Source organism: Falco biarmicus, chromosome 5 (genome assembly GCF_023638135.1).
Source record: "Falco biarmicus isolate bFalBia1 chromosome 5, bFalBia1.pri, whole genome shotgun sequence".
Lineage (NCBI taxonomy): Eukaryota > Metazoa > Chordata > Aves > Falconiformes > Falconidae > Falco > Falco biarmicus.
In genome coordinates, this window is record NC_079292.1 from 78,789,169 (window position 1) to 78,815,224 (window position 26,056).

At 42.2% G+C, this 26,056-nt stretch overlaps 1 protein-coding gene across 3 annotated transcripts in view; it reads left to right on the forward strand.

The window, feature by feature from the left end:
- The first annotated feature begins 15,153 nt into the window (after positions 1-15,153).
- The window catches only part of ATXN10 (ataxin 10), a 102,273-nt gene continuing 91,370 nt past the window's right edge, over positions 15,154-26,056 (forward strand). The window contains exons 1-3 of one of the 3 annotated variants that reach the window (XM_056340634.1): positions 15,154-15,322; positions 20,910-21,101; positions 24,207-24,289. In XM_056340634.1, the coding sequence (XP_056196609.1) occupies positions 15,198-15,322; positions 20,910-21,101; positions 24,207-24,289 (400 nt within the window). In that variant the 5' untranslated portion in view covers positions 15,154-15,197. Of the gene's footprint in view, positions 15,323-15,411; positions 15,739-20,909; positions 21,102-24,206; positions 24,290-26,056 lie in introns of those variants that run through there. The other 2 variants (XM_056340632.1, XM_056340633.1) reach the window with 2 other exon arrangements.

Genomic DNA, 26,056 nt, shown 5'->3' on the forward strand with positions numbered 1-26,056 from the left:
TAGTATTTGCAGTTCCACACTTAAACTGTGATAATAAAAGTAGCTTTGTGTTGAGATTTCTACCTAGATAAGGATGTATTCTATTTTCTCTGGGTTTACCCAGATGCTGCAAAGCTCTAATGAAAATTTCTTTCCTTCTTCACATTAAAATGTTCATAAATATTTTTCATCCTTACTTCAAAACCTGGAAAATTTCAGATAATTACATCTCTGAGAAAAAAAAAAATTGTTACTATTTTTGAAAAAATCTGAAAACCACTTTATTTTATCTAAATTCAAAATTTTACAAAGATAACATCATCCAAAACTTGGAAAGCTTTCATCAGCTCTGAGACAGATAGATTTATAAACTGTCATGAAGTGGGTATAGTCTGACGGGATTTTTTTTGTGATTGAAATAAATAAAAACTCTTTATGTTTAAGGTTAGCAAGAACTAACTGGAACAGTCCACCTCAGCGTCTGCTCTAAGTAAATTATTAAGAATGTAAAGGCAGATACATCGAGGAACTGCAGTTAATATGTTTCCCTGATACATTCCTCAGTCATTTACACATCCTCTTTTTGTTTAATCATTAAATCAGTCAATCTTTTCTGCTTCATGTGTGTCTAACCTATATTGTTGTATAGGGATCTCATACATTTTTTTCCCTCAGAAACCCTGCAGTGCTTAACAAGACATTTTTATAAATCAAAGAAAAAAAAAACCATACCACGAGAAAAGATGTTTTGTCAGGTTGGCTTTGCTTCTTTGGGAATTTTCTCTCATTTATTCTTGTTAAGAAAAAGTAGTCTACCTAGCTTACTGTGAAGTCCTCTTAACAAATTTCTTAAATGTGAAGGACAAGTAGGATGGTGCTTTTAAGACAGATTCTTGGACAATGTCTGTAAAGGTTGAAATAAAACTTTAAAAAGAAGGTATTTTTTAGAATCATGGATTGAGGAAGGAAGTTGGAAGCTTCTGTCAGCTCAGCGCTTTGTTTGCCAGAGGTCAATGAGGGATGAGAAGATATTAACGCAGCAATTAAATAATGTTGAGTAACGAGCTTTGAAACTTCTGAGCCTTTAAGCTTGCTTTTACTTCTTTCATTTGTTCTGCATCAGTATGAATAAATCTTCTTAATTAAAAAAATCAACATCTGGAACAAACATTCATTTGCCATGTAAACTACAGTGCTCGACAAGTCTTCTTGCCATTTCTGGCATTAGCAGAGGGCTGAGGGTGAGCATGTGGCTGTGCCTGTGCTGTAGCTGCTCAGGGGATGGACTCTATGGTTTTGTCCTTTCGCCCCTTCTTGGGATCATGTTCCCCCGGACCTAATTCTCTAGGGCTTTCTGTTGACTGGCATGTTTCTACCCTGTGCTCAGACAGGTGTGGGCGGCCCTGTGCCAACAGGGGACAGAAGGGATGCAGATGGAATTTTCTGGTTCAGGAGCTGCGTATGGCTTGATTGGGGTTTAGTTTGGGCTAGGTCTGCTGCTCTAGGCTGTGTCACAGCACTACAGGTGGCCATCTGCCCAGCACAAACTGCAAAGTTTATCTTTCTTTCCAGATCTGACCTGCTTCCCCAAAATCACCCGTCACACTTTGGGAGAAGGGTGGCAATACCAATTCTCACATCCTGCCCTCTTGCACTCCCTGTCCCTTGTTCCTGCAGGCCACCGACTCCTCCCTTGCCTTGAGTGTTGAGCCACCACGTGGTGGACTGGCATCAGGAACTGATGAAAATAATGACAGTAACATTAATATGATATGGTGGAAGTGGGACAGTCAGATCAGGTCACCAACCCAGATGGATGTGTGGCCACAGAAACACTTGGCAGCACAGGGTGGCAGGTGGGGAGGTGTGGGCCACCAGCAACCAAAAGAAGGCAGCAGGAAGGAGGGCGAGTCCTGGAGTTGGGTTCCAGCCTTCCAGCTGGATCAGCTTGCTGACTGAGCTTGTTCTTCCCCCAAGTGACTGTTAGACCTCAAACAACAGAGCGAGGGTGGGAACCGACAGCCGGGGCAAAGCAGGACTGACCCTTTCTGAGAGCTGTCAGCTCCACATCAGTCTGCAGCCACCACATTTGCCTGGCTCAGCTCCCTCAGCCAGATCATTGACAAACACCACCAGTGCAGGAGGAGGCCAATTTCAAGGCGGATAATTTAAGTCATCTCTGGCTTCTGGGAGGTACAACCTACCACAGGGTATTTACTGCTCTTCCCTCCATCCTTGTCTACCTGACAGTGGATGCCATGGGTCAGGACCAGGGCTGTGAGGCTCATTGGCAACCTCTTCTTGATGCTTGCCATTGCACCAAGGGCAATGAACAGTAAAAAGGGCTGAAATATGTTCCAATTAATGATGCCCCAATAAAATACCAGCGTACCAGAGCACAGATACGTTGCTCTTGTTTAAAGGAATATATGGAGGTCAGACTGCGGAGAATGAAGGTGTCCTCTAAAGTAAGGAAAGGAATTTCTTAGAAAGGTTCTTTGCAGATACCAGTATGCATCGATACTGGAGTAAGCAGCCCAACTCATTTAAGACTGGGAACATTGTTAAAGAGTGAACACAGTGGATGAATGTGCCATCATGTTTAAACCTCTGCTATCATTAATGGGATGGGAGAGGGGAGGAAGAAAAGACAAAAATGCCCCATTCACAACAAAACCAGTCATTCTTTCTTCCTTTACAAACAACGGGGAAAAGAGGGAAAAGTGCTCTTATGAGAACCTGTATGAATTTCTTGAAGAGGGTGTACTTTAGATGGAGAATAATTAAAATTCTAAGATATTGGGGTTACCAAGGTAACAATGCCACGTTTTGAATACAAAAGCAAATAGATGAATAAGCCAAAGTAAATCATTAATGTGCATCAGTGTTTTTGAGATGGATTGGAGTGACTTACATATTGTAGTCCCTCTTTATTTAATATTTCAAAAGTGTTCTTTGATTTAAAAGCAAACACTTAATAGACCTCTTTTCTAACAATTATGCTCCCTTTTCTACACAGCACTCTGAGAAAAGACTGGTTATTGATGCCATCTAATAGAACAAACACAGAAAGCTGATGCAGTCAAACAGCACAGAGGGGCCTTGGTACATCAAGAAACTTAAAACACCGGTGTTATTTTAAGGTTGCTAATCATCCCAAGACTGCTCAGTTTCTTGCAAACTTGCACTGTTTTCAGCAACCTGCTGAACTCAGGCTTATTTAGTCAATGTGCATTGCACTTTAATTGCAGTGAACAATTTTTGGTAACAGTATTTTTTAACTAAGTTTTTTCTATAATAACAAATAAAAAAGTGGCTATAGATAGGTTGGGGTGGGACATAACTGTTTTCCAAGCAATTTTCCTTGTTTAATACAATTCACTTCAGAAGACCTCTTCATAACTGCATGATGAATAACTCTTAAAGCAAGTTAAATAGTCAATTGCAGATTACAGAATCGTAACTTGGCCTTGACAGGTACTGAACCTCTAGTTGCTAATGGTTGTTAATGATGTTGAATGATCATGTTTTCCCAGGATCCAACCATTGTTCCAACATCTCCATTTTCATCACTATTCTAGTGCCATACTCAAAGTCTGGGCTACATGTTTAGCAGTGCTAAAACACCATCATTCAAAAATGTTTCTAAGACGGAAAAAAATAGAGCTAGAGGAATTAATTCATCAAAGTTCAGGACCAACAACAGAGGTTTATTTCCCAGAAGAAAAAGAATATACTGCACGCTTAATATTATAGAAGGGAATTAAACTATGATCTGTAGTTAGAAAATCTTTGTAACTACTTTCATTAGTCCAGTAGAGAAAAAAAGTTCTTTTCTGGTATGGGAAATGTTAAATCTGTAGCAGTTTATTCAGTGCTGGAGTTTTTATAGTTCATAATGCACATGAATGATTACAAAAAAAATAAATTCTTAAGAATTTAAGTAGTGTTGCTTCCCAGGACTATTTCTGGAAGCTCCCACTTGCTGTACATTATTTGCGTCCCTTCTGTCTTGATACCTAAGTGACAGTGAGTTTGTAAGCAGCTTCTGTTGCAGGTCTGAAGGATGCGGGTACATAAGAACTCTTCTGGTTTCTGCAAATCTGTTAACAGTCTAGTAAAATGTACTTTTCCTTACAAATCTTGACTCTTTTAGACCATCCCAACCACAGCAAGCTCCTGTCACTTCCAGACCTCTCCTGCTACTGGGTGCAAGCAGTTTCCCTGCAAAAGCACACATCTGGACGCTTCTCTCTCGGGACATCCCACTGACCATGCCATAAAGCAACATGCACATATAGAAGAGAGATGGGGAGAGCAGCTGTATGGCTAAAGCTACACACAAGGAGGAGAGGGATCTCTGTCGACCTTCCCAGGGAAGTTCCCATCCGGATGATGGTGCCACACCACATCACTGCTGACAGTTCCCTGAGCAGATTCCTTCCATGGGTAATTAGCTTTTACGAAGCATGAATGGACTAGTTTTCTATCAGGAGACTGAATTTTAGCTGACAAATTAGACAGATTCCCTGAGGCCAGAGTTATGCAGCTTTGCCAGTCTCACTGAAAATGTGATTTATAACAGATTCTTCGGTAGAGGCACTCCTTGCTTCAGGAATGAAGGTGCACACCATATTCAGACTCTTGCCTAACATGACAGTGTTATAAACTTTTGTTTTCTGCTAGGAAAAACTGACTGTTACCTGCTTTTAATCTGTGAAGTGACTCCTCTTTAGTCCAGCTGTGCATGATGGTGTTGGGAAACTACAGTCTGTATTTAGAAGTCAGGCATGTGCAGGTGTAAATAGAATCATAGAATCATAGAACAGTTTGGGTTGGAAGGGACCTTCTCACAGTACAAAATTTCTTCCTAGTACCTAATCTAAATCCACCCTCTTTCAGCTTGAAGCCATTACCCCTTGTCCTAGCACTACACGTCCTTGTAAAAAGCCCCTCTCCAGCTTTCCTGTAGGCCCCCTTCAGGCACTGGAAGGCCGCTGTAAGGTCTCCCCAGAGCCTTCTCTTCTCCGGGCTGAACAACCCCAACTCTCTCAGCCTGTCTTCATAGGACAGGTGATCCAGCCCTATGATCATCTTCATAGCCCTCCTCTGGACTCACTGCAAGAGATTCATGTCATTCTTATGTTGGGGGCCCCAGAGCTGGACGCAGCACTCCAGGTGGAGTCTCACAAGAGCAGAGCAGAGGGAGGGAATCACCTCCCTCGACCTCATGGTCATGCTTCTTTTGATGCAGCCCGGGACACAGCTGGCTTTCTGGCTGCAAGTGCACATTGCTGGGTCACGTTGAGCTTCTCATCCATCAACACCCCCAAGTCTTTCTCCTCAAGGCTGCTCTCAATCCATTCTCCACCTAGCCTGTATTGATGCTTGGAATTTCCCCAACCCATGTGCAGGACCTTGCACTTGGCCTTGTTGAACTTTATGAGTTTTGCACAGGCCCATCTTTCAAGCCTGTCAGGGTCTCTCTGGATGGCATCCCTTCCCTCCAGCATGTTGACTGCACCACTCAGCTTGGTGGCATCCACAGACTTGCTGATAGTGTGTTCAATCCCACTGTCCACGTCGCCAACAATTCAGGGAGTAAGGGAATGTTAGTTTGGGAAGTTAGACCAGATGTAGCTAGATGGAGTTTCTGGCTGGAAAAACAACTCACGAGATTTTGTCTAAGATACATCTCTGGCTTTTGATGATGCTGGCATAAAACATAAAAGCAGAGGAGCAGAGATTGTGGCCTGTGGAGTTCAGGCCCCTTACCTTGCATTAATAATACGAGAAATAACTCACCCTGCATCTTTCCCTGTACTGGGGTGCTGACCAGTGTGAATCCCCGATGCCTGTTACTTCTGAGCACAGCCCCCGGGGCGTGACAAGCCTGCCATGCTGATTCACCCTGCAGGCAAGGATGGCTATTTCATCAGTGCAGGGCAAGCATGGATAAAAGACAGAACTTAAGTTTAACAGACACAAATGCCATATTCTTATTTATCCGCCTTCTCACCCTGCCTCTAAACCAGACCACACAGGAAGGGAGACAAACGAGGTTTTCCCAAGACTAATGGGAAGACCTAGAGTCTTGCGCAGTTGCAGAGTCCCAGGTAACAAAACTCCTGGGCAAGGAGAAAGGGGAAGAGAGGAGTCAGGAGGGGCTTTAGACTAACATAATCCCAGACCCAGTTCTTGCCAACTGAGGCTCCACCTCTGACTCACCACTAGGTTTTCTCCTCATTCACCCCCTCCAGTGAAACTGGTATTTGTATTCAGTGAATATCAGCACTTTTTGAGATCAGAAAGCAGGCTCGCCCATCCCTGACAGTGTCTTGAACATGTCTGTATTTGCACCATATTAATAGTTAATATTTTTTTTATTATTAATTTATATTACTTAATAACCACATGCAGTGTTACTGAAGTACCAGGCACATTCAGAGGCTGGTAAATAATGGGAGGAGAGGCTAATAAAACCCATGTGGTCTAGATCTAGCAAGTGTGACAGACAGATGTAGACACAGTGGGCTGATTTTCTGAGTTTTGGGCTTAAGGAGGACATTACACAAGTGAACAGATGCACAATCCCCTCCTTCAAAATTTTCTTTTATCTCCATGTGAGCAGGGAAATTTATGGCTCCATAGTAAGTCATTACAGCGCGTGGGATTTGTAAATTTAGAAAATCAGAATCCTGTCATGTAAATACAAATAATGACTTTTGCAGAGGCTAAATCTTATAATCAGTACATGCAGAAGGAAATTAGCTAATTTCATTTATATCTGTGGCTGTTTAAGTAAGTTAAGATGGTGTTTTTAAAAAAAAACCACCAATCTATATATCACTTAGCTTTAGTCTACTGACATGATCTTTTGGGAAAAAACATGTAAAGCATTAACGAATCAAAGCTTTAGATACATAATTCGATGCACTTTATGGAAAGCCTTCACATACTGGTTTAAAAGAAACATAATTTTCTTTTTTTTTCAGGTCCACAGTTATGACAGCAAAGTTTCATCAGGTATTTTTTTGGTGTGTTAAGGTTTCGAAATTAAAAAGCAATAAAATATCCTCATAACCAGAAATCTGAAATCTTCTGAAGATATTACTTCAATAGCAATATTTTTTCCCTTTCTTAAAGTTTAGGTTGTGTTGCATGTTTTTTTCAAAGGAATATGACACTGGCATAGGACAATTCTAAGAAAATAAGATCTGAGATTTTTTAACTAGATCTCCATGAGTTTCATAGCATTATACCAAAATTAATACTCACAATTTTCACTACCCTTTTGTCATGACTATTAAACTTTTCTTATAGTTGCAAAAATTGACAAAGACCTAAAGAATAAGGTTCTGGGAACTGAAGTTTCAACCCTTCATTTCTCAGTTCTGTATCCATCAGTCAGTCTTAACAACTCTATATAAATTGGATATGTTTTGTCCTTAGAGATAGACAGATAATGTATGTGGCCAATTCTGAGTTACCAATAGTATCTTCTTAAATATTATTTCTTAAGGTGACATAACACTGGCTTTCACAAATGCTCCAAAACCAAACTTTGTTGGTGTTTGTTTCCTACCACCCAAAATACAAATCCCAGTCCTGTTGCACTCATCTTACACAGCTTATCTGCTGACACAGTATTGTGGGTACAGAAAACCTTCTAAAGCCTTGGCTTCATGTGATTTAGTTAGATCCCGATCTTACTTCTGTGTAGGCTAAATGAAATGCTACAAATTTACCTATCATCTCCTATGATTTTAGTTCACAATAAAGATTCATAGATGCACTGATGAAATTATTTTATATTTCACAAACAGAATTAACAAATTGAATTAACTGAACATCTGCAGTGAATAATATGAACTCAGCATAGTCATTCAGAGATGATCGTAGGTTGAGTTCTGCAGCCCATTATTTTACCTCCACTAGATGTCAGTCCATTGACAGAGCTGGAGGGGTTTAAATCCCAGCTTCATAGTAAGCAGCATGGTCAGGATCACAGCTACAATTCTTCACTTCCAATCACCAGCAGTAACCCAAAATAGGAGATACTCTGAGTCACTATATTGGTTTTTCTTGTTCTTTGCTCTTTTAGCCCGTCTTTTCCCTCCAGCAAATTTCTCAGCATTGACAAGGTCCACCAATGCTGACAAATGGGAGCAGCACCGAACAAGACGGGATTCCCTGTGGGCATTTCCCCTTGCTCATCCATCCATAAGGGGCCACACTTGACACATCTGCTCAGAACTACTTCACTTGTGAGTTCCTTGAAAATATTTAAGTGCTTGCCTTTTTAGTCCCTGCCAGCAATCAGGTGGTAAGGAGCTTTTTTGTTATTTCTGTTCCTTGGTAGGAATATTTATTTTTCTAGGAAGAAGATGTAATTCAAGAAAGTATTCTCACCACTCTAATAGTATCTTTATAAAACAGCTGAAGGAGCCAGGCTGGACTGCAGACTTAGCAGATGAATTAAATTTCCCAAGAGGCAGAATCAGGATAGTATTTCCAGTACACAGGATTTTGGAGGATTTTGCTCACAGATGCTAACCGGTGGCTTCTGCAGCCCTGAAAAGGTAAGTTTCCCCTGTGCAGCTCTACGAACACGATGCAAGCCCAGCATGTCAGGTTTAACGTACATGTGGCGAGTGACTACCCACTGCATGCAAAAGCAGAGTCTGCTTGAACTCCGTCCTGTGACACAGGGTTATTCCATGTATGCACAAAAGCCTGGTGAGCTCAGTATAGAGCACAGGAGTGATTTATGTGCACTTAGTTAATAGCAGCTTTTTGGATGCACCGTTGTCCAGGCTGCTGAAGTCCAGAAAAACTGTTGCTGCTATCAAAACACAGGAAAAGCCAAGATTTTCACATGAGAGACGAGATCCAATTGTATTTGTATGGGAAATCCGTATTATATGGCACAACTTTCAAACTTAGCACTGCTCATGGAAGCATTTTCACATGGGAGTCTAGGACTTAAAATAACACTGGATAGTTTAAAAGGTCATAAGAGGAGACTAGCAACTGCACACTCTCACCTTCACAGTCCTCCTCAAGAATCCTCCTTTCCCACAAAACTTTAAACAAAATGCTCATAACTTATTTCAGATATCCTGTCTCTATGCAGCAAGATCCATTTCTGGGCATGCCTTTCTGTAAACCCGCTGCTTACTGTTATCTTCCCCACATCTATCTTTTCTTCTTTAGTCTCATGATTAGTGCCAAGGGCAGCCTGCCTTGTGGAGAGAGATGTCCTTCCCTGCTTTGTGTATTGCCTGGAGCATCTCTGTCCTTTCCTACAGACACTAAACTGAAAAAATTATTTTTTCCCCTGACACATTGTTAAACTGTATTACTGTCAAATGACACGCAAAACGAGGAAAGATCAGTAACCTTTTTAAGGTTTTATTCAAATTACCTCAGTGTACAGGAAAAATAAAGTCTTACAGAGGGTCTGATAGAGAATGGACTGTATCCTATCTTCTCCTTTATGCATAAATTCTATATTTTGGCTTCACTGACCTCCTTAGTCATCCCAATCCATACTTACCCTGCCTCTCACAAAAATGAGATCACTCCCCATGTGCCAATTTGAATCCTGCTTTAGTGTATACTGTACGATAATAAAAAATAACTCCCTATGCTTTTTATAGGTCTACCTGTCTCTGATATGCCACGTGTCATGGTTTTATACATGTAAGCAGGTATGAACACACATGTAAGCATGCACAAACTGAACAAGGCGTCCACTTCTGTAGTGATGGGTGCTGTGTGCTGCAGACAAAAGGGATCCTGTTGTGCACATCAGACACTGGAGTTCTAAGCAGGTAAGCCCTGTATGCAATGCTGCTCCTGTAACCCAGAAGTCAGTATGGGTTTTGCCACTGTCCTGGTAATTAAATCCCAAATATGGGATTTAATGTCAAACCCTGTAATAGGGAGATTGTCCATCCATGAGAATAAATTTCTAAATGGAATGAGGCCTCTCCCTGGCCAAGGTTTTTGCTTTGCTTGTGCCCTTACTGCATGAGAATTGCTTCTTGTCACAACTGCAAACTAACCAGGAGGGAAGAGGTTGCAACGGTAAGGGAGGGAAGCAGTGGAAAGGCAGGCAGAGAAAGGCACTTGTTAGGATCTCCCCAGGACGCCCAGCCAACTCATATCCAAATTCAAGCAGCCCAAGTGGTATTTTCAGCTGGAGGACAGGAGAGATGGCAGGTGGGAAATGCGTGGAAGGTGCGAGCAGAGACACGTACAGTGTGCATGGGTCAAAATGGGGAAAGGGAGGAGGTGGCAAAATAGTACGAGCTTTTCCTGTATCTTCAGAGGCAGCTGTTGCCAAAGGCAAAGCTAATGGCAAGCAGAGAAAAAATAATCACCCTTCTCTGGCATTTCTTGGTTGATATCATTCAAAATCAGAATGTTGGAGAAGTGCAGAGGTGATGAGCCAGGGCTGGATGCAGCCCTCACACTCTCAGGGCTGACACGTACTCTGCTGATGTGTAAGATGATTTCTGTGTCCCTTAGACACAGAAAACGGCAGGACTATATAAGTTAGCATAGACACAGGCTCCTTTAAATTAGCACCATCCTTCTTACAATTCAGCTGCGTCTCCTGCTATACCAGACCAAATCCCAGCTACAAATTCTATGTTATATAAATCAACTGATACATCAATGAGCTGAAATTGATATACTATGAAATTCCCCAGTTTATGAAGGAACTAGACTTCAAGTATCAGATATCCTAAGTAGCATCTCTCCAATCCAGCTGACTAGGGCAAGGATCGTGCCCTTCCATGCTCATGCAGTTGCCCAATGTGATGATCACAGCATTACAGAATGGTTGGGGTTGGAAAGGAGCTCTGGAGACCATCTAGTCCAACCCCCTGCTAGAGCAGGTTCACCCAGAGCAAGCTGCACAGAGTCACATCCCACAGGGTTTTGAGTCCCTCCACAGGAGACTCCACAGCCTCTCTGGGCAGCCTGTTCCACTGGTCTGTCACCCTCAAAGTAAGGAAGTTTTTCCTCATATTCAGTTGGAACCTCCTGTGTTGCAATTTGTTCCTATTGCCCCTTTTCCTGTCACTGGGCACTACTGAAAAGAGCCTGGGCCCATCCTCCTGACACTCAACTTTAAGGTATCTGTAGACGTTGTTGATAAGATTCCCCTCTCAGCCTTCTCTTCTGCAGGCTAAACATGCCCAGGTCTCCCAGCCTTTCCTCATACAGGAGATGCTCCAGTCCCCTCATCATCTTCATAGACCTCTGCTGGACCCTCTCCAGTTACTCCCTGTCTCTTGAACCAGGGAGCCCAGAATTGGACACAGCACTCCAGATGCAGCCTCACCAGGGCAGAACAGAGTGGGAGGATCACCTCCCTCGATCCGCTGGCCACCCTCCTCCTAATGCACCGCAGGATCCCATTGGCCTTGGCCACACGGGCACACTGCTGATAATGCTGATGCACATGGTGATAAGGCTGATCCTGACAAAAACAATCCATGAAGATGCAGCATAAAAACTTTGTGACGAGCGGATGACAGTTACAAAATTCCCCGTTCACTCTGGAAATTGGACTGTGCCTGACAAATGAGGCAAGAGTATCTGCAGTGACTCTGAGCCTGACAACTGTACAGCAGATAGCATTTCATTTGTATTTATTTCTTGGAAGACACCATTTGTTTCCATGACAAACTGCAAGCACTTTGAACATCTTCTCCAGGGCCTTGCAGGCTTTCTTTTCAGATAGAGGGATTTCTTTCTTATGAAGAATTACATTTATTCCTGCTATTACATAACAAAGGAGCGACACATACATCTCAACATCAAATGCAACCACTCTTTTATGGTTCTGACACACGTTATCATCTCATCTGAAGCCAAACAACCTCTGGAGTTGTTGGCTTGGGACAGCAATAAATATTTGTGGGATTAAGACAGTCTGCACTATCCATTTCATACAGATTCTTCATTGCCCTTGTATATCTCCAAAAAGGTTAAAAGCTGGTTTGTGTTCAGTCTCTGACGGTTAAGAAGATGATACTATTTCCTCTCAGATGTGCTCTTACTCCTTTTAATGTAGGTGTTCAGAATTCCTCATCCAATTACCGTAATTTGCCTGGTGGAACACCGGCATGAGGGTACAGTGTGCTCCAGTGGATCTGCTGTGGGCCTCACTGCTCAGCAACAAAGGCTAATCAAAAGCATTTTCCCAAGTGCATCAATCAGTTTCACTGGATCTTATTAAATACTAGACCAAAAATAAAAGCTTTGGTCTAGAGCTTCAAAGCTCTGTGGCCCAAGTCATACTTAATCTAATACAGGCCCAAAATAAGAGTCAGAAAACTAATATTTATGCCGGGAATATAACATGTTGTGGGATTTGCTTCTTTAGTGTAAAGTAACTTTTTCCAGAGCCCAAATTTTATCTTCTGATGGAAGTTACCTCCAATAAAAAAAGGGCAAGACTAGCATACATGTGATGAGAATGAGCGGCCATCTCTCAACATTTGACATGTGAGGGATTCAAAGTCTTTGACCTCCTTTGCCTCCTGCAGAGCCGGCATTTGCTGAAACAGGGCAACTGACTCCCTCCAGAGACTCAGCTGGGATGGATCTTTTTCTACATCCAGCTTCAAATACCTGTGCCTCAGGAGACTGGCCTACCTCTTAATTTGATGCAGAACTCTTAAAAATAAGTTCTGCATAATTTTCTTTTCAGATGGAGTAATCATCTCTAGGTAGATTGTTTCCCTTCTTGTAGTTCTTTAAATCTGTGCTAAGAAAACCAAACATTTAGGTTGTAAGCCTTCTGGGGGAAAAACCGGATCTTTTAAGGGATCTGCCTACATTCACAGAATCCCACAGATCAGATGAGTTCAAGACATAGTATCTGTGAGTACTCCGGTAAAAATGACTGAATTCTATAACTGATATCCCTGAGACCCTGTAGAACTCCCTTATGAGAGGCCTATCTCAAAGTATTGCATGGCCTTGTTAATAAAGGTGGGTTTGAGTTATGTTGTTGAGAATGAATGAAAGCATGGAAAAACTAAAATGAGGAAACCCAAAACCACTGTGGCTGTTGAAGGCAGAAAAAAAATTCAAAAGAGATCACATACATTGGCAACACTGTTTTTCACAAGGATTCATGAGTAATAATCAATAATGTTGATTGAAGAGGCATATGATGAAATAGGCAGCAAGTCTAAACAGGGTAAGGCTGGCCTGTGGAAATTGTTGGAAGATCTCACCAAGATCAGGACTCTGCTACAGTTGCTAGAAAAAAAGGCTTTTCTGTTCTGCATTGCTCTCCAAGTGTTCTTAAAAAGAAAATATTTATATGTGGAGCTGCTGTATCCTATCTAACCTTGCCCCAGGGTAAGCATGAGTTATTTTTGTCATCCTTTATGTCATTTGGGGTCAAGTTGAAGCCTTAACAATGTACTAGTTTGAATTAGAGAACTAACGCATCCCTTTACTGATGTCATGGACATCTATGGTCTAGTCTGTATTTTCAGATATTTGATCCAAAATATTTTGCAGTTTAATGCATCACTACATTACGTGAAAAACCTGTATACTTAATGGAGTAAAAGCTGGTCAACGGTCACCTTAAAACATCAGATTTTTTTTTAGTTATAAGGTATATATAAAAAATTGTTGCTTATAAAATTTGAGTTTGACAAAAGACAGGCAAAACGTTGGCTAAAAGATGAAGACAGTGAGTTAAACTGGCCTGCTGGACAAACCGCGTCCTTTCCCAAATGGGGTAGGATACAACCAAATACAAAATTAGGTATTTGCAGATAATTTTCACAGAGTACATGTGACTGTCCTGTTGGATTTTAGTGTACCCTACTGCTTCCTTCCCTGAAGCTGTGATCTGCTGGTTGCCCAGACCTACCGCAATCAGTGAGAATGTGCAGAGCAACGCGGTTATGTGCTGAGGCCGTTCTCCTCGCCGGAGTCGTCACTGCTAGGCACAATGCACTCGGCCACAGCCAGGGCACTTCTCATGCTTTGCTATTCTTAGTCTCGAGTTCCACCGCATTTGAAACAAATTACTCTTTATTCATGAACAGGCAATTCTTAAATGTAGTAAGAACTGTTAGATGGAAGAACTTGCATGATTGCAAGGAGTCATGCCTGGCAATGTTTACATACTTAATTTCTACTTGTTATTTGAAGGTGGTTTTGCTCTAGAGCTGTCAAGAACGGATTGGCTGCGCATTAGTAACACACAACGATTACCAGGAAGAGGCCTGGAAATGGCACTTACCAATGTATGAATAACTTTGACAGTAAATGAAGTCTGCCCCGCTGGTAACCCCAGACATGCAAGTTTATTTCTAAAAGGATACAACCCTGGGATACCGGCCATGGAGGGGCTCGCTCTGGGATGGCAGCAAGGATGCATAGCCTCAGGTACCAGGGATGCACCGGGGACTTTAGAAGGTTTTCTGTACCCACAACACTGCGTCAGCAGATAAACTGTGTAAGATGAGTGCAACAGGACTGGGATTTTTATCTTGGGTGGTAGAAAACAAACACCAACAAAGTTTGGTTTTAGAGCATATGTGAAAGCCAGTGTTATGTCACCTTAACATGGAGGAAGGCGTGAATGAGGAGAAATCAACCACTGGTGGGTTTTCCTGCCATACGCTTTCTGTGGGAGGTATTGCTTTCAGGTTCCTTCAAGTACCTTTGGTAAACCGAGTTTAGTTCCAGTTTAATGAAGCTTTCTATAGCATTTGGCTACAATTAGTCCCTTTATCCCTGGGAAGCCTGATTTTTCCCCCCAACATGCATATGTTAACTTTCCCTATGTACATTCAGAACACGCTGAAGTATTTATTTGGACCATTTAAAGGTAAGCATCTGCAAAAACAGACGGGAGGAGGCCCAGACCCCGCAGCGTGCAGCCAGCCCTTACCCCTCTCCCTGAGAAGCGCCGGGGGGGCGGCCCCGCGGGAGGGGGCGAACCGAGCGCAGTCCCCACGGCTGCCGTTTCACGGCGGGGAAGGCAAGGCCTCGCACCCCCGCACGACGCGCCCGCCACTCCCGCCCGCGCCCCCACAGGGCGGCAGCCATTTTGCCGCCGGCCCGCGGGCCAGCCCTGCCCGCCGCACCGCCCGCCAGCCGGGGCCGGGCCGCCGCCATTTCCGCGCGGCGGGGGGCGGAGCTGGGCCGCGCCGAGGCGGGCGATGGCGGCGGCGGGAGCGCTGCCCGCTGCGGCGGCGCGGCTGGGGCGCGCCGTGGCGGCCGCGCCGGGGGCCGGCCTGGAGAGCGTGCGGGCGCTGGCGGGCCTGTTCCGGGAGGCGCAGCCCAGGTAGCGGGGAGGAGGGGCCGCCCGCCGCCACGTGTGCCGGGGGAGGGAGCTCCGGCCGTGGGAGCGGTGGTGCCGGCGGGACTGGGTGGTCCGTGTGCCGGCGGGCAGGGCTCGGCCTTGCTCGCAGGCACTGCCGCCGCTCGGGGTGTCGGCAGCGGGCCGGGGGCTCCGTGGTGAAAGCGGCCCTCGGCGCCCACAGAAGGGCGGCCGGATGCTGCCGGCCCTGCGGTGAAGTCTCTGGCCTCCCCCGTGGCTTCTCGTGTTGGGGTGCCCTGTCCCTTCGCCTCCCCGTTCCCTTGGGGACCCATGAGGAGCTGGCAGTCTGCTTGCACCCCTGTGCCCGCTGCGGGGCCAGGGCAGGAAGGAGAGCTTTGTGTCTGCCAGGCACAGGTGACAGCAGTCGCTGTCCTGGGCAGGTACACTCGGGTGGGTTGTAGCTGTGGGAGTAGCCGCAGTGGGGCAGAACGCCACAGCGGGGCCTCCAGCGGGGCAGGCCTTGCCTATGTGAGGCCCTGCCGGGATGCAGGCCCATGCCTGTGCGAGGCCCAGGCCTCGGGGTGAGGGTGGCGGCTGTAGGCCCGGGTGCCTGAGGGCATGTGGTGTGCAGCGGGGTGGGCTTCGGTGGGAGGAAGGGTTGGATGTGCCTTAGTAGGTTTAAGATAGGGAGAGAAAACATGGGGTTACTGGAGAAAGCAAGGGGCCGGTATGGAGTGTTGCTGTGCCTGTAAGGTCGGGTTGTCTGCAGTACTGCACAGACACTGGCAAAGGTTGGGCATGCAGAGGTTTGGCTGTGTGACTGGGCTTAGGGTGACGGGTTTTGCTCTTCCTGGAAGGTGGGAGGAGGCATGGGTTGGTGTGAAGCTTGTGCTCGCTCCCCTCAACAGTAGCTGTTTGAAGAGCAAAGAAATTAAACTTCTTAGCTTACCATAAAATTAGGTGTTTTAATTCCCAATGCTGTTTTATTGAATCCACACTGAAAGTTGGGGGGCAGGGGGGCGGTACAGGGCGATGTACTTACAAGTACTCTCATGTGATCATTGTGGGTACAGGAGACCTTCTTCTGATGTTCATCTCAATTTCTCGAGGAAGAGAGGAGGACCTGTGTACGTTTTGGCCTTACGTGCAGGCTCTCCCTGTTTCTCGCCTTCCTCCCTGAAACATCTGCCACTGTGATTGACAGAAGAGTAGATATTCTCCAAAATAGCCAAGTTTTGTGGATGCAGGTGGGCTGGAAGAGAGGCACTGTAATTGCCCTTCCAGAAGGACAAAGCTGTAGTGCTACCTTACATCCTATAGGATGTGGCAGAATGGATCTGAGAGCAGCTTTGGCAATACATTCGCCAAATGTAGAAAATACTGCTGTTAGTGCTGTTGAACGAGCAGACATGACCCAATGGGTGTTTGGTACTGGAAGTTGTGCTATTTAGTGACAATTCTTTTGTTATTTTGTGATTGTGCAGTACTTGTGGAAACAAAATAATGTGAAAATGGGAGTTCTAGTGGTCTGTAATTCAGAAGCAAGTAAGGTGAGAAAACAATGCCCCAGCTACAAGACCATGGTGTGGAATTTGGAAGACTTGAATTCAGCTGTGTGCTTTACTCAAGACTTCCAGGGTTTTTGAGCAGAAGACTTGACTTCTTCATGCTTCCATTACAAATTACAAAAGGAAGAAAAGGGCTTTGTTCTATTACCAGAAATATTGTGAAGATAAATACTTTGAAGACTTTTTAGGGACTTACAGGAGTGGAATTGTGTAAGTACCTAAAACATAGAGTGGAAGTCTAGAATTGCAAACTTCTGCATTGTTTGTGTAATTCCAGACTAATTTAGTTATTTTTGGAGCAGGGTTACAGTAATGTTTTTAACTCTCTGTTAACTAGGCTGTTATCTTGTACAGTTTCTGTTTGTAACAATCAAGCACTTGGGTCTTACGTGGAGTGACAGTAATCTTTCTTTTGGCATCAATACATGAATTCTGACTCTCTGTTTTGCCTTATCAAGAAATTATGCATCTCTTCCTTGTCTGAGAGCTGGGCTGTTGTACCCTTTGCTTCTGCTTCCTTTGGTATTCCTGCAGAATACTTGATGCTGAAATCAAGAACAGGTGGCAGCAGCAAATTGTGAAGATCCTGAAACAAAACATAGGAACCAGAAGTTTGTGGAATATCTGCAGAGCAGTTCTGAATGAATTTAAAGTCCTGTTTATGATAGAAGGTGGTTTTTAATCTAAAAGCTACGTAGCAGGTTCTTTGATAGTTTTACAGACTAATATTTAAAGATAGGGGAAAGGTTATGGAAGAAAAATATTTTCCTTTTCAAAAATACATTTTTAATACTTGTAGCTGCTATTTTTATCTTATGTGAATCTTTGTTGTACTTCTGGAAAAAGATTGTTTTTTTTAAAAAGGTGGTTATAAGCATTGCTGTGGAACAGTTAACGTGAAATCATTCTTGACTGATTTCTTGGTATTAGCTAAACACTTCCTGCCCTCCTCACTAATTTGAGGATTTCAGGTTTTGCACAGAAGGATAATTTTAATTGCAATTCCTCTGTAGTGAACACTGAAATTGCAGTGATGTATAAATGTATAAAGTACAGGTGTTGCATTTAAACTTCTCTGAATTGAATCCTGCTTTACCAAACAGCCTTTAAGTAATTCTTTGTTCTTTTAGAATAACTTTTGCTTGTTAAATTTTCTTTTCTGTTTTAGGAAGAGATTTGATTTCTGCACAGGAAGACATGAAGCACATTCATTTTTTTTTTTAAAAGAGTGCAAGAGAGATTTGGAGTTCTGTCTCTCCTCACTGATATTTAAAAATCCACATCTACTTCCACATTCACAACAAGGACAGGCACTTCCTTGTATACCTCACACTTGCTGTTAGGACATGCAAGAGTTTCATCTTTGCATTTTACTGGAAATATCTATGCCCTTAGGGTTTTTTTTTTGCTTTCAATCTAATAGTAAGAGAAAAAGTTGCCACAATGGCTCAGTATGCTTGTGATGTAGTATCTGACTACATCTTCTGTTCTGCTGCATAACTGAACGAGAATAGAGACTTCCAGGGTAAGAATAACTTTAAGATATCCTTTTACCAGTAGAGCACAAGAATGTGCACAAAAATGTTTGCAGCTTTTTTCATTTCTGTTTTGCGAATTTCAAATAATTGAATGTTGTACAGTAGTACATGTCTTGCACTGTCCACTGATTTCTGTATTTTGAAGTTGGGTCAGGAAATAACCGGTTTCATGTGATAATCCACCACATGGCATGGATGAATATAAAGGAAACTGCAGCTGGACTGAGTGATTTTCTATTTTAGAATAATTTCAGTGTTTTAAAACTCAGCTGACTAACTGCTGATGGTTCTACATGGCTTCTTCACTCAGGAGAGAAAACATAGCTTTTGTATGTTTGGGATGAGGCCTGGCTGGGTGCTCCTTTACCAGACTGTAGTTCTTCTGATGTTTAGAAAAACTTGTGTCTGGATGCATTTACCATGTGTACTGTGGTGTGTCAGCCACTGAATCTTCTTTTGGCCTGCATGCCTGTCATGCAGCAGCAGGAGTTGCACCAGTTCTTGTAAGTCGAAAGTTCAAGTCCCATGAGTGTCTTATATCTTGAAAACAACGCCAAATTCCAAACCTTCTTTCTGGTTATGTAAGTGCTGCTTTTTTCTTTATGACTGGGGGCCAGCTCTGCTTTTGGTCCTTGTTGTGCCACTTTGGTACTTTCAGTTCACTATTACACCACTATAAAATGCAACTGCCTCTGCCGCCCCCCCCCAGTAATTCTCATTGATGCTGTACTTGGGGTTTTTTTTAATGTTTTAATGGAGATGGAAATTGTGTAAGTGTATTGGTCTTGATCATCTTGGAAGTTGTGGAATAAAATAATCTATTTCCTGGAGATCTGAAATCTAATGTTGCAGTAATTTAATTATATTTGTGTACACTGTTGTATTTCTTAACATACAAGTGCTCTCCTTTCTTTGTAAATCTATTCCACACCCTAACAGACCTCAGTATTGGATGCACTGTACTGTCAGTAAGATGTTGCTCCAATAGTGTTCATCTACAAGAGTGGTAAGATGCTCAAAAAATGTGAACTGTGTGTGAAGGCTGGGAGAACCGGTTTTGTTTAGTCTAGGAAAGAGAATATGGCAGGATCAGAGGTGGGAGATAGGATAATCTTCGGATATATCTAAGGGTGTTACAGACTGGATGTGTAGACATGGCACTTAGGAACATGGTCTAGCGGTGGAGTTGGCAGTGTTCGGTTAACAGTTGGATTCAGTGCTCATAAGCACTCAGTCTAAAGCACAAAACCTAAGTGATTTGATGGTTTGGTGTATGGGCAATTGTGATAAAGAGTAGGTGGAATTTCTAATTGTGCAAATGTTTAGACATTTGAGTGAGCATCAGAACACAGGTAATCCACTAATGTTTAATCAAGAAATCTTTAAGTTTTCCTTTAGGAAGAGTTTTCTATGCGCACATATTTTGTTCAGTATTACTTTGTTTTATCTCACTCTTCTGTTCATAGCTTAGGAGGTATTTCTTAACCTTATGTCTCAGATCTTAACTTTCCCATTTGATCTTCAGTGCACGATAAGTCTGTTCAAGGAGACTGTATCTGGATTTCTCTTTTCTGACTCTGGTCGGAAGTACTGGATGAGCAAATTTATGAACTTTCCTGTAGCAATGCCATAAACATTTCTTTGGTGTGGCTTCTTTTCACCAGCATGTAGTATCAAAACTGAGTTTGCAATGTTTGTAATGCGTTGCACTCATCTCCTTTCTGAACATAAAATCAGGGGAGAAAGTATGTGAATAGCTATAGTTTGGAAACGTGCATATCTGTGTGGCAGATCATCTCCAGATGCGTGTGTCAGTCCTGGGGAGTCTGGTGAATCTACATCCATTCATATGATATCTTTGTATATGCATATGGTTTTGTAAATTTTTTTGCTAGGTCTTGATACTCTTAAGAAGTGGCATGGTATTTTTTGTGTTGGGGTAGTTGTCTGCTGAAGTGGACAGTTGATCTTCTCTCTTGGCTTTGATTCACACACTTCAGAATGATGCTAGTGCAGCCACTGGATTTCTTCAGGACTTCTCTTTCTCCCTCTGGTGAAATTTGTGGCAGGCTATTTTGTAATGGAGCTTCTGATACCTCCTTCTTTTGAAACTTCTAGTGCTGCACATCTAAACTGTGTTCATTAATTAAAGCAATTCCTAATTCTTAAAACAACATGCAGTGTCATGTATAAACATGCTAGCTATATGCATTAGGGAGACTTTTTTTTTTTTTAACATTCCAAGGAGCTGTTGGAAAGCTGTGGGGAAAGTTAAGGCAACACAAGTCTCCCTCAGCCCCTTTCTGAAAAGGCTGGTGTGATGACAGTGTGCATATATTTTGCTGTTTCTACTTGGAATACCTTGTATACTACGAACAGTTAAAGATTGTTGCAGAAATATCTTTGGGTTTACAATAGGAAGTGTAGTTGTTGTAATAGAGCCTTTTTGATAGCAGTGCATTTTTTTTTTTTTTTTTTTGTTCACTGCAAATTTCTTTCTTTCAGAGAAATAGCAGAAGAAAGTATATTTCGTGACCTCCTGGAAATCCTGACAAGCACCACAAGTGAAATTGAGCAGGCCTGTAAGGACTCCTGTGCATTGGTAGATCTAGACACCTGCCTGCTGCTCATAGCAGAGTGTTTCAGATGTCTGCGGAATGCCTGTGTTGAGTGTGCCAAGAATCAACATGTCATGAGGTATAGTTATGATCCGTTTTAACCGGTACAAAAATACAACCTTCAGATGTTTGTGTGGTTTTATATAGAGATTCTTATTTTACACTGCTGTGTTAGTTGATTTATTAACTGGTATTTCCTGCTTGATGCAATCACTTGAAATAAAGTATGCAAGAAACAAAAATAGCTGACCTATTTGTAGGCCAGTTTGGGGCACTGCTGAATAGTAGAACAAAGTCTTTGTGTCCTTAGTACAAGTTGATTATGTAAATGATTTAAGCCTTCCGTAAGTCTGACTGTGGAACTCTCCTTTTTTCCTCTTTAATTTCTTCTATTTTTTTGGATAACATAGTGAGTAAGTAAATAGTCTTTAACTATCACTTACAGGATTTGTATGTTTTTTATAAGGTGCGTTTCGATTTTTCTGGCACTCATGGCATAGTATAATGTGTAGAATTGTGCGTGTCCACCCTGATATATATACAGGTATACTCGTATTAATAGATAATAAGAAGTCAGTCTGGCTCCTTATTTACCCTCTTTTTTTTGTTTGTTTGCATTTGTTGCAGCATTGAGGGAATGCTTGGGATACAACCAACTGTAATTACTGAAAACCTTGTAGTCTACCTGCTGTTTAAAAAAACCCAAAACAATCAAAAAACCAAACACACACACCCCACCACACCCCCAACCAAAAACCCCCAAAAGAGCAACAAATATCCTTCCCTGTCAAGAACCCAAAACCAACCAATGAAAAACATGCTCCAGAAACATGTTACAAGCTTGTTAGATCACGAAGAATCATTGTGGATTACAGTCTTAAAATTGGATTTCTTGGGACTAGTGAAATTTGGTTTATTGAATGAAATATATTTCCCATTTTGACATGGGAAAAAGTTGCAACTTCTGCGCTGGGGCAGAATTTTGTTAATGCCACAAAAATTGTGGGACTTAGTGGAAGGCATTACTTTTGTGATAAGCTAGATCTAAGTTCAGGCTCTTACCAATTTTGTTGCTGGCAGTGCTAGTACTCATGATCGTGTTGTGGGTCAAGGAACTGGTCTGACAGAATATTTATATGCTTGCTTATAATTTTTTGCTGGGTGGATGTTCAGCCAGACTGGGTTCCTTATTGTAACTTAATGTAGCTCCACAGTTGTTCATGCTAAGTAAACTGGGGGAACAGAATTGTGTGGCTCAGAGTTTGAAGCATTGCCCTTTTCAGTAGCGTGACAAATACAACATAGTTAGAGATATCTGAATTCCATTAGAAAGTGAAAGTGAATTTCTAATGGAATTCAGTTATCCATCCTGTTTCTGGACAAAAGCACGCTGAAAAATTGTGCTGTGTGCTTTCCCTTATTAGGCAGTTAGCATAGTCTTGCTCATTTAAAAAGCTGGATGCTAATAATCCTGCTTTCCTTGAGACTGTGGAGGGAGAAGGCATGTGTGTATAGGAGGTTCTGACCATGTTTCCAACAGCGAAGGACTCAGTGGGTCACTCGTTGGACAGTGTTTTGGCTTTGTAGCAGCACAATTTATGCTCATTTTAATACTGCACTGGGTGCTTTGAGCCAGCTGTGTATTAGCTATGTGTTTGTGTTGATTTTTAAACAGTTGCAAACGTACAACTTGTTTAGGAATTAAGTGTCCTGAACAATCAAAAGTTGGGATTGGAAGGAAAATTATGTGCCTTTGGTTTGAAGTGTGTAGCATTCAGATATTCCAAACTTCTTCCCCCCCATTCCTTCCCACCCCAAACTACAAGTTGTTTGATCAAAATTAAAACTGATTGTTTCTAGGAAAGAATGCAAAGACTCTAAACAAATGGATTGTGTAACAACTTTTAAAATATTGGGGAATATGAGGCCTTGTTCCTTCCAGAGCCAGTTTTTTCTGCTTTGTGTGCTGTGAAGAAATCTGAGGTCTGAAAGAATGGGAAATGTTTCAATAGATTGTATGTCTACCAGTGTGCATGGGTGTATTATATATTTATAAACGTATCTTTAGCTTCTCTTCTGTGTTAGAACTTAATGAGAAAGAATATGTGTGTATGTTTAGAAAACATCTGCAGAAGGCAATTATTCAGCATTCATATGTGATACGATACCTTTTAAGTAACTTATGCATGGGTGTTGGAGGTTTGGTAGAGATGGTATTGCTATGTTCTGAAGTTTCAGCCACCGTCTTGGCTGATCTGTTCTCAAAAAGCTTGACTACCAAAGTACGAGCGAGTTAAAAATCTGAAAACTTCATCTGTTTATACTGTATTCTTTGACTTTGGGTTTTTTTTTATTCCTGTTGCATGCACATCCTGGCATGTATGTTATCTGCCTCCAGGATTGCTGATCTTCAGCTGTAGAATTATTTTGGTGTTTTTTATTCCAAGTGGCTTCACTAATTTTCCTTTACTAACACCATGCTTTTCTGTGTCTGGAAGTATTCAAGGTCAGGCTGGATGGGGCTTTCCACTGCCTTGTGTAGTGGAAGTTGTCCCTGCCCATGGCAGGGAAGGTTGGACTATGTGATCTTTAAGGTCCCTTCCTATCCGAACCGTTCTGAGATTCCAACTATGATTCCTTCTCACTGGAGAAAGGATAAATGATTACTTGACCTTCCCTGCTTCCCTCTGAGGATTTTTTATTTTTCCCTTTGAACTGGCAGTGTTGTTCGTTTGATGGCTGTCACTAACTGCTTTGTTGGTATTTAAAATCCTCAAATTTTATTACTAAGTAATGTACATTGACACTTTCCCTGAGTACTTGAACTTCAAAAAAAAAGCAAAGTTTTTACACAAATAAAGCTGTTTAAATTACAGGAATAACCTGCAAATTTTTAGCATCTGATTTAGAAGAACAGCAAAAAGAGAGGAAAGAGTACTTAGCTATGAAGGTACTGTGTACAAAGTCGTTAATATGCAGGCTGATGCAGTAAACCTGTTCATTTTGCTTCTGATGGTAGTAGTGTAGCTACTGATAGTCAGGCACAGTTAGGTGGGAGAAACTGCTTTTTATGTCAGTTTCTAAAGGTGTTAAAGACTAGTTGACTTCAGTGAAAAGCCTTTTCACTTTATTTGAGTTTATTTCATATCAAGTGATTATTTTTTTTTCCCCAATTTTATAACAGGAACTTGGGTCTCATCTCTACATCTGTCCATTTGATCAAATTGCTTCATGGAATACAAATTAAAGAAGAATTGTTATTGACTGGTAAGGCTGTGGATCTTGTTAAATATATAGTCTATGCTATATGTTTCTTACATGGCAAGTCTTGTGGTGGTATGATGTCACCTTACTGATGCATTTTTTTCATAAATAAGCTTAATTGTATCTTGGATTACAGTTAATAATTGGGAGGGGCTTCTCCTACGCTGCTGTAAAAAAATCTTGGCCCCAAGTCTAGTCCAGTTGTATTTTCCCTCAACTGTTCCCTGTAGATTGTTAAAGGAAAGGTATGTGGAAACTTCTTTAAAATTAACCATTATATTTGAATTGCAAAAAGGAAAAGTCCCTGTAATACCTCCATTCAAAATATGTTCTGAATTTTCACGGTCGTCTTACTTGATCTGAAAACAAAGTGAAATGAAGAGATAGTCCTTTTTTTTATTTATTTGGGTGATGCTTTAAATAATTTAGCTGATTCCAGGAAACAAATTTTGGCTGTGACTTTTTAAAGTAATTTAAAAATTTTTATTTCTCTGCTGTAGTTATGGACCACTCAGGGTAATACCTGCCAAGAGCCTTATAAGTGCTGATTTGAGCAGTGTTCACATTTCCTTAATGTATGAGGCGTTTTGGGGATTTTTTTTATGCAGTGAAGAGGAAATATGACTATAGTATCCTTCCTCCTTAATGGCAGTTATTGCTACCAATTTCTACCAAACTCATTTCACTGGATATTAAGACACTTACAGTAATTCTCTTCATAATCTGCATTTCCTTGTGTGTGCGTGTAGAGCTTAATACAGGGCATTGGATCTCAGTCTTTACCGTCTGTGGTTGCAGAGTAGGGAATATTTGGTTTCTCTTGCTGCTTTATTTCTTTTCACTCACATTACTTGGATGAAGTTTTTACTGGGTTCCTGTTGCTGCTTTTCTATCATTTTCTGAAAGCAAGTGAAACTACTGTCATACAGTAACTTACCCTCAAACACCTTTATGAAGCTGGGAAAAAGAAGTGAAGTCCAGGATACTGTTTTTCCTTTTGCTGCTACATTTGGCTCAAAATGAAGCCCTTCAGGCATGTGATGGTATTATGCTTAAGCCACGTTCACTCCTTCACCCGTTGCTGGAATCCTTTTTCCAGGGAAGGATCAGTGATGCTAGTACAGCCCTTTATTTAGTGTGGGAGGACCAAAACTAAACCCTGTGGGGTGGCGAAAAGAGGGCTTGCTCAGTGACCACGAAGAGGAGGAACTGATAGTATACAGAAGTGGCTTTCAAGCTGTGTCACAGGGTTGGACAAGGAGGACTTGGAAAAGCTATGGAGGGCAAGAATGTCCTGCCCCACAGTTGTGAACCGTTTTGTAGGCCTGTAAGAGAAAAGGAAAAGAGATGGGAGCTGAAATGCTGGTTTTGTCCAGCCGGACATTGTCCCGGTGAGGGTCCTTGACAGCAGTGGGCTCGAAAGGCTGTTCTGGGCAAGTAGACTTGGCCACCTTCAGCTTATTCAAAGCATCAGGATTTGTGGTGTGACAGTACCACCTTTCAGCGGTGCCTCCTAGCATCTGCAGGAGAGTGAGCAGGATGTACCCCTTGTTGGTTACATATGTAGCCTGAGGTTTGCCCTTCTGACCCCTCCTTGGTGGGTTATCATATGCATGTGTGCTGTTCTCCTGCTGCTGGGATTTGAAGAAGCAGTGATGAATGTTGCTCAGCAAAAAAGAAAGGAGAGGATGGAACCCAGCAACTTAACTGGTTCAGGTTCCTTTTCCTAGCCAGAAAATACTGTAAAATCTCTCTGTCACCACTGAAAAT